The following is a 12,626-nucleotide window of genomic DNA, read 5'->3' as shown; positions in this document are numbered from 1 at the left end:
AACTACAGATGTGTGGCTGAGACCTGAATTATTCACGACCATTTGCCCTGATGGTTACCTCTTATATTCTAATACATGAAAGGAAAGTGCAGCTTTACCACAAGTAATGTCTGCGGCCTAATTAAGTAGTTTTAGGAGTAATTGTTCTTACCATAACCACAGCTTACTGTCTTCTATCCCAGCATAACCATTGCCGTCTCAGAAAACTATGTCTTATATTTTAACAGCGCCTGTGTTCAACTGCTATATGGGTTCTTATACCAAAGAGCAGGGATGTCAAATTCCTTTTAAGGTGGGCCACATACAGCCTATCTTGATCTTGAGTGGGCCAGACTGTGGAAAATTCCATTTCCCATTCAGTTCTAGGTGTATTTGCAGTTTTTGTGAGTTCTTATTTTATTTATTTATTTTAGTGTGGACACATTGGAAGGAAAACTGAAATTTCTAGAGTAAATGGTTAAAAAAGGGAACTTTTCTATAATTAAATTGTTTAGCTCTCACTTCATTAGTTTGGTGTAGTATGAATGGCCATGGGGGAGGTCTTTATCCCTAGTGCAAGCTTTAAAATGTATGAAAATACAGTTAAAAGTAAAGATTTTATAGCCACCATAAGATTTTTCAAAGATGTCCACTGGGCTGGATTGGAGTCTTTGCTGGAACATTTCTGCGCCCCAGGCCTTATGTTTGACATCCTTGCCATAAAGCAAGATACAGTCTATTCAGCTGCTGCTTATCAGCTGGTTCAAGGTAGCTCTAAAGAGGATCATCATTTTGTACTTTGACTCAAAACAATGCTACCAGGTTTAGTCTGTCTGACAGATCTGCTACAGCTGGGTGGGTGAATATTTCATCAAATATTGCTGGTTTCTTTTGTGCCTGATAAACTGCTGAAGCAACTCAGAAAAATCAAATTCATCTTGAAAACAGCACAGCCGAACATTAACGGGTTAAGCTGCTTGGCGTAAAATGGTCTTCAAATATGAAGCTAAGCCGCGCTAATGCAAATCTTTCAAATTACAAAAAAATGACAGATTTTTTTTCAAGGTTAGGTTTGTGTGTGTGTGTGTGTGTGTGTGTGTGTGTGTGTGTGTGTATTCATTAGTTTGTTCTCAATGTTATCATCTTTCTCCAGACGTGTGTCAGAGGAAGAGCAACGGAACGTCTACAACTTCTGTTCTTTTATTCACAGAGCACCTGCCATACAAATACAGTCTCTCATTTACACACACACACACACACACGCACACACACACGCACGCACGCACGCACGCACGCACGCACGCACGCACGCACGCACGCACGCACACACACACACACAACTGCCATAATGAAATCAGGGGATGGGGAGCCAGAGAACGAAGACAGACATTGACAAAAGCAGAGAGGAGGAAGAAAAAATGAAGAAAAAAAGAGAGATGGAGTGAGGGAAGGATGCAGAGGAACAGAGAGAGTTGCGTATTAAATATCCCCTGTCTGATCCTCCCGTGTCCCAGGCTCTCATCTTCTTCCTGGCTAGCCATCAGAGGGGCAGAGACAGAAAGAGGCTCAGGCAAGGTCAACAAGGACAGTCTCCTTGATCCTCATTGCACTTTTATTGCAGTTTATAAAGTTTGCCACAATCGGAATGATCCTTGTCCAAACCATTGATAAAGTGTCTTAACTGCTATAGTTTTTTCAATTTCTCCAAAAGAGCCCAATGAAAAGTCTTTCAACAATTCACTGCTGCAAAATGTATGACTTTCGGATAACATTTTTAAATGTGCTTTTGGTATGATATAATATAGGGATGGTTTTAGCGTTCACAGACCCTTATACTGGGTGTGAAGCAACACAACTTACTCTTAATGGACTGAATGGACTGCAAACACACACACAAACCCCCATCTGCCCTCATTGTAATTGCCCTTGTGTTGATAGGTAAGCTAATAGACAATGCGCCTGTGTGTGTGTGTGTGTGTGTGTGTGTGTGTGTGTGTGTGTGTGTGCGCGCGCGCATGGGCATGCATATGTGCTTGTGCTTAGACATAGATAGGTCTTCTGCTGACCGCTAAGCTTTTTACCTGCTCTTATCCATCTCCTTCATGTTGTCATCATACTTCCTTTCCATCAAATAGACACACACCAACCACACACTGGCCAAATATCCTCTTAAGCATGAAAAAGATGATTTGCTGAGCCTCACTGTAGACAGGAAGAGGATGTTGTTCTATAATGGACCTAAGATATAGTGCTTACCAGAGAAAAATATGCACATACAAATATCTGGCCATTCAGAGTTAGAAACCTATAGATTGTTATATAGATTATCCATTATTATATAGTTTATAATACATTTAGTGAATGTATATGTTTTATTGTTATCACATCCATCTTCTTTTGAGAGAAGTGTACTAGAAAATACAGTATTTACACAATTTTTTAAAATCTTTTATGTCTTATTTAAATGATTAGACCTGTTAGTGATGGTAATATTGCACTGAAATGTATGTAATTGAGCAATAAGAAGCAGGAAACTGGGTGACATAATGTGGAAATCAATGCCTATTAAACAAAACCAATTAGTAAGTGCATAGTAACATACTGGTAACAATATAATATCCTGCTTAAAAAATTTTTTATTAGTACATTAGTACAAAGGCATATAAACTTTCATATGGTCAGGATATTGAAGTATAAAATCTTTTTGTTTTTTCCAGTTGTAGGTCTTATGATGAGAGCAGAGCAGTTTACTCTTCTATCTATCTGGTAGTGACAGTGAAGTACCATCCACATTTAACAAATACAGATATGTTTGTCTGGTCTGAGGTTTTCAGCTGTAGAAATATTACTATAAAATCGAGGAAAAACGTATAGTTTTGCATTTTGCAGCCCTGGTTGCTTGTTATTACAAATACATTATCACGTATTTCTATATAACTATAACATTACTCAAAGTTTGCTTTATTATATTATTACATGGAATTCACATGGTATTTCTTATAAACTACCAAACATGTAGTATCAGGTAATAAGCCACTGTATTTACATGGTTATCTTCAATGAAAGAATGCTGCAGACAGAAGGTGGGATTAATTCCAGCAATATAATATCCAATACTGTTATATGTAACCTCATTTTAATGAGGTCACAACTGCTTTAAAGTCAGGTTATAAAATGTTAATGCACAGACGTAACAGTTATTTGGGTAGCAGTTTGCAATAGTGATAGCAGGATATATTACTGTACTCTTACTAAATTTGTTTCCACATTATTTTCTATGTAACCCAGTCACACAGATTTAGGTGTAATATTACTCAGTTATAAGTATTGCTGACACAAGATATTATTTGGTTATTGTTTCATATTACTTTGGTGTTTAATTGGTAATAACTTTCTACATTATTTCCCTATAATAACATTCCACCTGATTGCTCAATTATTAACAATAATAACAATAAAAGTGCAAACATACTGCCACTATTACTTCTATTACTGCTACCACTAAAGATACTATTTTATTATTCTTATTAATAATAATAATAATAATAATAATAATAATAATATGTCTACAATCCTGAATAGGATAAGCAAAAGAAAATGGATAGATGGAAATACTACTACTACTACTACTACTACTAAGAAGAAGAAGAAGAAGAAGAAGTTATGGTCAGTTGCACAGAGCAGGTGAATACCTGGATGATGACGAGTTTTAAAAGATTTTAAGCGACGCAGCTAACGGAGCAACTGCAAAATTTAAAGTCTATTCTAAGTCTTCTGTCCAAATTGAAGCTCTGCTGTGATATTTCCCCTCGGATCGACCACAGGACTCTGAACCAAACAGTCCTCATATTCTTACTCAATTGTGCGCACCTCACCTCAAAAATCATCACATATTCACTGAACCATAGCGAAACTAAAAAGTAGAAATGGCAATCTCCAGGTTGGTTTGACATACAGTGGGGCAAAAAAGTATTTAGTCAGCCACCGATTGTGCAAGTTCCCCCACTTAAAATGATGACAGAGGTCAGTAATTTGCACCAGAGGTACACTTCAACTGTGAGAGACAGAATGTGAAAAAAAAAATCCATGAATCCACATGGTAGGATTTGTAAAGAATTTATTTGTAAATCAGGGTGGAAAATAAGTATTTGGTCAATAACAAAAATACAACTCAATACTTTGTAACATAACCTTTGTTGGCAATAACAGAGGTCAAACGTTTACTATAGGTCTTTACCAGGTTTGCACACACAGTAGCTGGTATTTTGGCCCATTCCTCCATGCAGATCTTCTCGAGAGCAGTGATGTTTTGGGGCTGTCGCCGAGCAACACGGACTTTCAACTCCCGCCACAGATTTTCTATGGGGTTGAGGTCTGGAGACTGGCTAGGCCACTCCAGGACTTTCAAATGCTTCTTACGGAGCCACTCCTTTGTTGCCCGGGCGGTGTGTTTTGGATCATTGTCATGTTGGAAGACCCAGCCTCGTTTCATCTTCAAAGTTCTCACTGATGGAAGGAGGTTTTGGCTCAAAATCTCACGATACATGGCCCCATTCATTCTGTCCTTAACACGGATCAGTCGGCCTGTCCCCTTGGCAGAAAAACAGCCCCATAGCATGATGTTTCCACCCCCATGCTTCACAGTAGGTATGGTGTTCTTGGGATGCAACTCAGTATTCTTCTTCCTCCAAACACGACGAGTTGAGTTTATACCAAAAAGTTCTACTTTGGTTTCATCTGACCACATGACATTCTCCCAATCCTCTGCTGTATCATCCATGTGCTCTCTGGCAAACTTCAGACGGGCCTGGACATGCACTGGCTTCAGCAGCGGAACACGTCTGGCACTGCGGGATTTTATTCCCTGCCGTTGTAGTGTGTTACTGATGGTGACCTTTGTTACTTTGGTCCCAGCTCTCTGCAGGTCATTCACCAGGTCCCCCCGTGTGGTTCTGGGATCTTTGCTCACCGTTCTCATGATCATTTTGACCCCACGGGATGAGATCTTGCGTGGAGCCCCAGATCGAGGGAGATTATCAGCGGTCTTGTATGTCTTCCATTTTCTGATGATTGCTCCCACAGTTGATTTTTTCACACCAAGCTGCTTGCCTATTGTAGATTCACTCTTCCCAGTCTGGTGCAGGTCTACAATACTTTTCCTGGTGTCCTTCGAAAGCTCTTTGGTCTTGGCCATGGCGGAGTTTGGAGTCTGACTGTTTGAGGCTGTGGACAGGTGTCTTTTATACAGATGATGAGTTCAAACAGGTGCCATTCATACAGGTAACGAGTGGGGGACAGAAAAGCTTCTTACAAAAGACGTTACAGGTCTGTGAGAGCCAGAGATTTTCCTTGTTTGAGGTGACCAAATACTTATTTTCCACCCTAATTCACGAATAAATTCTTTACAAATCCTACCATGTGGATTCATGGATTTTTTTTTCACATTCTGTCTCTCACAGTTGAAGTGTACCTCTGGTGCAAATTACTGACCTCTGTCATCATTTTAAGTGGGGGAACTTGCACAATCGGTGGCTGACTAAATACTTTTTTGCCCCACTGTATGGGCCACATCCTAATGTTAAATCTGGTATAAATTGATATGAGACATTAAAGTATCAAAGACCTTGCAGAAGTGATGAAGCAGCACTTCAATATGTCCCTGACACCAGCTAACTCATCCAACCTGGTGCCAGGCAAATTTATTTGAAAATCAAAGGCTAAACGAGGCTGTGGAGCATATGGCAAGATGCCACACTTTTCATTCATGAAGTGAGTGAATACATTACAGCACAAACAGTAGGCCTTAGCTTGATTTTAGGATATTAGTCACTGATATTCTCAGAGAAGTAAATCAGCAAAAGAAATAGGCAGAGTAAATACATGTATGTTTATCACAGGTAAATACTTACACAGAGATTTCTTTTGTTTCTTGAATAAGTTAAAGTCAACACATTCTACTCAAAGAAAAGGGTGAAGATGGAGGAAACTGCAGTGTTGATAAAAACTCTTCTCAGGCATGCTGCCATCCAGCACAGACCAGCACATCCCTTCTATTTCCACCTCATAAACTTCCAAAGAACACACTCCAGCCATTAGCCATTAGCTTTAAATCTATCAGAACCTTGTAAACTTCCCGACCAGAGTGCACTTCACGCATGCTGCATGCATCCTCGATAACAAAAGAGTTTCCTCTCCTTTTCTCCACAAAAGTATGTGCATTTACTTTGTATATATGCGTTTAATCACCAATGGGTCAGTAGCACAGCTCATTAAAGTAATGAGAATCACACAGTCTCCTTATTTTACTGGTCTCGCTCTGTCTCACCAGAAGATGACTCAGTATGGGTACAGGAAAATGAGTCTGGCAAGAGGGAGCAGAGAAAGAATGAATATTTTATTTCTTTTCTTCTTTCTTAGAAAATATCAGTTTTGGAAAATGGAGAAATAAATTTTACCTATCATTTCATAATCTCGTTTTTCTCAATCCCCACTGGTAGCTTAGTAAGGGGGTAATCCTAAGGGAGACAGGTACTAATGAGTTTAAATGGAATGGATACTTGATCAGTGGACACAGTGCATGCTGTGTAATGTAACTGTACTGGAAGTTGCATTTGGCATGAACATACATAGCACGCATACTCTGAGACTGTCACACGCTCATATATGGTTTGGACCTAAACTCTTTGGTGATTCTGCAGATAGTCTGAGTGATGCATTCATTCTGCCATCTGGACTAAGTTCCTCCATTAAAAAAATTCATTAGCTAAAGTACTCACAAGGGAGTTGGCACACATGCACACACAAATTTATTAAGGCGGCTACTTTCCATAAACCATGGTCAAAATATGCAGAAGACTGATGTCCTAAGTATAATGGAAGAATAAATGGGATCTCCACTGTGTCTCTGTGTGTGTGTGTCTGTCTGTGTGCATGCTTGGTATGTAGAGTGCTGTGTGTAGATGAGAGGTTTCCAAGAGGAACTTTATTGAGATGACAGAGCTGCTGGCACACCTTGACTACTGGGTGCAGTCCAGCTGGTGCATCAGGGATGAAGAGTGTCTCCTCCAGTGTAACATCCAGAATAATACACCAGAACTTTTAATATGTGAAGGTTTTAATATTTAAAGCACTCAAAAGTGGAGTAGAGGTGCTTTGGTACTAATGCTGAGAAGAAAATCTTGCTAGAGTGCTAAAGTTACTTGAATTGAACAGAGCACTGTGGGCAATGTGCAAAGAAAAAAACAAGCAAGCAAACAAGTAAACAAAACAGATAATAGGGATGCGAATCCCATCTGTCCTCTTGTCACCAACAGATGAAAGATAAGGAAGCGTGAACAACATAAAGTAGGAACTGGATGGGGGGGGACAAAACACAGGTCACCCTGATAAGACAGGCCAAACAGGGCCTTGGTGTGTGGTGACAGCTCCTGGAGGTGAGCCAGAGCAGAAATGGACCTTTTTTTCTTCACTAATAGGCAGGTGCTTTTGTATTTTGTGTTGTAAATGTATCTTTCAGTAAATATTACATTTTGTTAAACTGTTAAACCCCTTTAGTACAGCTTTGGTACAAATGATTCAACGATCAGAAAAGCACCAAAATTTATTTACTAAAAGACGGATCTGATTCAGGTTTGACTTTCTCAAATAAACCCAACAAGAAAGCGCACTGACTTGAAAATGTTCAAAGAAAATGTTCCATATCTCCCTTCTTTACCCAACTATACATTTAGGTTTTAAGCTAATGAGAGTACAAACAGTACGGCTGACATTCCCTCAGTGAGACAAGTGCCTCTACACTGCACTCAGACCCACTCTTTCCATAGTGATATCGATTAAAAGGTAAAAGCACACACCCCTGGGGCAGAGAGAGGCCACACACACGCACGGCTAAAGTTACTCTGTATGTGTGTATGTGTGTGTGTGTTTGGGAAATGAGAGAGTGTGTTGCATGGCCCACTGTTGCACTGGTAACCCAAACCCTTGGAAAAGATTGCAGCTCATTCAGAACCAGAAGGAATGCGTGGTGCAGATAAAACTGTTCATGCGCTCACTTGTACAAACAAGTATCATTTAATATCAGAGAACTCAATTTGTTTATGTTTATATAATTATTTTTAATAGACAAAACTCTTAAAGAAACAAACAAGCATTACCTTCCCCACCGACAGGTTCGAACATCCCAAACTGCTCTAAGACTTTGATGAAGAGACCCATGACCAGCAGCACCGCAATCACCTCTAACCCGTCCAGATTCAACATCTTGAGAGGCCGCCCATATGTCCAAGTCAGGACATGTAAACCTGTCCAGCTGTCCTCAGCCTGAGCACTTTAAGCTCAGCAGAGTTGTCTTCCACTGTCTTCCTCACTTTTAGTCACTTTGATGAAGTCCAAAGTGTTCTAACTTCAGAGGGATTTTACAAAGTGAGGTCAACTATAACGATAAGCGGCTGATAGCTTGGCTTGACGGGCGTTTCTCTTCTCTCCCCAGAATCTTTCTTCAGTCAACCCCTCTTATTCCCCGGTGAAGGCCATAACCACTTAAGCTACAGGCTGTCACACAGAAGTCCAGAACGTCGCAACTGTTGAACTTTTTTAGGGGGCATTTCCCCCTCCCTTCTCCTCCTCTTCTTCCAGGCCCCCCTGCCTGCCGAGTGATGGAATCTAGGGATGCGCTGCGCCTGCTAGTCCTTTGGCAGTGGTTGTCAGAAAGCAAGTGTTGTGAGGGGGAAAGAGGGAGTGAGTGAGAGAGAGGCGGCAGATAAAGAGAGGGGAGAGGATGAGAGGGAGATGGCATAGAAAATGAGAGGGAGAGAGACAAACAGAGACAGATACACACACACACACACACACACACACACACACACACAGCGAGGCAAATCGTTTGGGGGAGATGAGAGAGTTGAGGTATACCCTCCCTCTCCAGCGACATTACCTTCATTGATTTGCCTAATGTGGTTTCCTTGGTAACTGGGAGAGAGTGTTTAAAAGCAGATTTAAGTAATGGAAAAAAAACATATTTACGTTCACCCTAATTCATCTCAAATGTGTGTTTTCACTGTAGAGATTGCAGCATCTGTTCTGCAGACGTTGTTCCTGTCGGTCGATAGAATGTCTCATTAACTTTTTTAATGTGTAGCTACAAGGGCTCAGATTTCTGGCTCTGGTATAGAAATGCTTAATGCTTCTATGAGAAGAATGTCAATGTAATAATTCAAGGTACATGCTGAGGGGCATGTTATGTACTTTACAAAAATGTTACGTGTGGCACAAAATTAGCCTACATGGCAGAAGCGGTTGAGAAAGTTCTACAAGAACGTCCTATTAGATTACCTGTACTCAGGTAAATAGTAGACATGCTATAAACATGCTAGCTATTGCTATTGTTGAAAGAAAACCTTTGGGCTTTCTCTACATTTTTTTTTATTGGTTATCATGTTAGCTTCTTTGCAACCTGGGACCTCTTTTGCTAGTTTGCCAATTTTGATGTCTAGGCTTTGACTTCCTGTTCTATCCACGGCTCAGTGTTTGCAAATTGCAGACAAGTTTAAAAAAGATAATAAAAAGTCAAATCATGCTGCAGTTTTCCCACTTTTGGCTAATTCTACCCTGCCTTTAATCTCCACACAGGGTCCCTGTTCGAACATGACTTTTCAGTAGAACTTAGATGACAAGTGGTTTAGAAATTAAAATCAGAACAGTTGACATAGTTGTTCATCCAGCTCTCAATCCCCCACACTTCAGAGTTTATTGTAAATGTGTGAAATCCAGAAAGATATAAGTTTGGCTTTATTTGACAAACTAATGAGGATTAAAATCAATTGAAAATGACAAATGTGAGCTTGTCCTTGAGCACATTTTGGGTGAAGACCCACTCGGTTACCATTGCATGTAAATGTGTTTAAATTATGACCAACACTGTAGCAGGAATAGTGCTTCTTGTAAATTGTGGATGGACAACAGATGAATCAGCATGGCATGGGCTCATTGGTCCTTTGGCCAGATGAGCTAACCACAAAGCTTCCAGTAATGAAAATCTTGTCCTTTGTTTCAAAATATCCATATTGACATATCTGTTGATAGAGATAAGCATTTCTATAGAATTGTTTTGACTTGTGGTCACCAACCATGAGTTGTCCATAAGTTAATCTTATATTACTGATGGCGTAGTTCAAATGCTTCACACACAGTGGAGGATTTATGACAGAAAAATGTGTAAAGTGAATGAAAAACAAACATCATAAATGTGCGGTAATAAAGAAAAATTGGTAAACTAATTAACTCTTACTGCCAAATATTTGAGATCAGTTCTTGATCTTTTTTTTTTTTAAAGAAAGAAAAACATATCCTCTTTCATAAGGACTCGTGCTGTGATTTGGTAATTGCATCACCCCTAAATATTCATAGTGTTTGTCAGTCATCAGCTCAGGTTTGGATACCTAAAGATTCAACTTGAATCTGTGCAGGCTGTTACTGTTACCCACTATCTAAGTAAATTCTGCCCCACCCTGAATAACTCCCAGGGAGGGTATCGCTTCACATTATGCTGCAAAAATAACAGAGCTGGGGGGAAATGGTATGTTGCCTCTCTGTCTTATTGTCCCGCTGTTCTTCCCATTCTGTCTCTTTCTTTGGAAAGTGGAAGGGTTGAGAGAGGAAAGACAGCAGCAGCTTGACAAATGTGCAGTGTCTGTTTTTACTTCTGCTCTTGTTTCTCTTTCTTGACATTCCTGTTGCTACATTTTCAACTGGGCAGTGCAGTGGCATACCTCATTACTGTCACATAAACAGCGCCATCGTGGACATGGTGGGTCACACAAGCATGCACATTTCAGACAAGGTCACAGGAAACCTATTCTTGGCTGACGTTGCTTTTACATAAACAGTGTCAAAGCCGAGAGACGCTTCACCACCATAGCTGTTTTTTTTCTCTTAATTCTACAGCAGCAGTGTATACAATTTGTATTGAAGCAGAGCTCTAATTGCAGACATGGTAAATGTAAACAGAGAAATATTAAACCAGTCACTGACAACAGAGACAGAGAGAGGGATATAAAGAAACCTGAGCCCGACTTGTTGGTTAAAAATGATTTCTCTACCCACTTTTATGTTGAAGAGTTGCCATTCAAGGGGATAGATGGGAAGAAGTGAGGCAGGCTGCTGCAAGACACGTGGTGGCAGGGGGAAGTAATGAGAAGTAAGAAAAGACAGAAACAGAACAAGAGGGTACAAAGGAAGGACAAACTGAGGAGCAGGAGTGACTGAGGTCAGATTCCTCTGTGTAGCGAAGTGCAGAGGGAAGAGGTATCTATTCTTTATTACCCTCCAGCATCTCTCGCCTCCTGGAGGATTTTTCACCTCATTCTGGCTGTCACCATAGAAAATTGGACCCGCAGACGTGTCCTCTACTCCTCCGCTATCCTCCTACCCTACTTTCTCTGCTATTTCTCATCAAATCTACAACTCCAAAGGCTTTTAATTTCAAAAGAAAGGACGACCCTCTCAATCAAAAAGCTCATTAAGTTCAAAAACTCGGTGCAACAGGTCCAAAATTAGACACAGTTAGACTTCGAGCTCCATCACACTACAGTGCCATCGACAGCTTACAAATACAGCATATACAAATAGTGTATACTGCATAAACTGTTTTGCCACTATTTTATGAATGGTCATTAGAATAGAAAATACTCTTGAATTTGTCTGAATTATAAATTATAAATAGCTGTTTTTATGTTTTTCATGTAATGTGTGACTTCTTTCTTTATGTTATTGAGATCATTTTGCATTTAAACTTCTATATTAAACCAAAAAGTATCTACATATGCTCACGCTTCAGTTTAAGAGCTGTCCAAATGTTGTGCATGGTGTTCACAGCCCAGTAAAACCATGAAATAAAGGCCTGATCCATGCAGAAGTAAAATAGTCTTCTTCTCTCTCTGCAGAGTTGAAAGGCTAGTATTAAGACAATGTGGATACATTTTCAACTTTCAATTTATGAACTAAATAAACATCACATTAAAACTTCAAGAAAGTCTTTGAGAATTTTTATGTATGTACACATATGGCCCATTAACTTAAAATGGGTAAGAAAATGAGAGATCCCACAAATATTCTGTCACGTTGTAGTTTACATATGTTTATGCATCTTCAAATTATAATAAAAGTGGACTAAACTGGTTTGATATGAACAAGAATAAACTCCATGCACGACTCACTAATCCATATAGTTAAAAAAAAATCTCTATCAATAACTGTTTTTTCACTAACCATTTGAAAGGCAATTAGTTCAATCTGCAACAGTGTTACAGAGATTCATCTATAAGATGATACAGGTTCTAGTTCGCTACTATAGATATGTATCTGGTATGATTTCATAAATGAATATCATTTATGAAATAGTAGAAACTACAAATAGTAGGGATGGAGTTATGTGGAGAACTTTGCTAGAAGAAAGGCTAATTTCCATACAGTCTGGTAAGTATATGGTGCCTGAGGTTACTTTGTGTGTTCCCTGCTGAGACATCGCAGACTAATGAGACCTTAAAAGCCAAACCTTATTTGCTCTCTTTTTCTAGTATGAACCATATTATGAGAAGACTGGAATCACTTATGTTTAAAAATAAATCACAAACTTCCCAGCCTACTATTGA

The 12,626-nt window shown here is 39.6% G+C and overlaps 1 protein-coding gene across 3 annotated transcripts in view; it reads right to left on the bottom strand.

The window, feature by feature from the left end:
• Positions 1 to 12,626, bottom strand: part of LOC113035340 (Kv channel-interacting protein 2) — a 116,923-nt gene that overhangs the window by 17,197 nt on the left and 87,100 nt on the right. The window contains exon 1 of one of the 3 annotated variants that reach the window (XM_026190859.1): positions 8,133 to 8,750. The exons of the other annotated variants lie outside the window; for them this stretch is intronic. Within the exon in view, the coding sequence (XP_026046644.1) occupies positions 8,133 to 8,238 (106 nt within the window). The 5' untranslated portion in view covers positions 8,239 to 8,750. Of the gene's footprint in view, positions 1 to 8,132; positions 8,751 to 12,626 lie in introns of those variants that run through there. 3 annotated transcript variants of the gene reach the window in all.

The sequence above is a fragment of the Astatotilapia calliptera genome, chromosome 13, assembly GCF_900246225.1.
Source record: "Astatotilapia calliptera chromosome 13, fAstCal1.2, whole genome shotgun sequence".
Lineage (NCBI taxonomy): Eukaryota > Metazoa > Chordata > Actinopteri > Cichliformes > Cichlidae > Astatotilapia > Astatotilapia calliptera.
The sequence above is the reverse complement of the archived record's forward strand: the minus strand, read 5'-3'. Positions and strand labels throughout refer to the sequence as shown.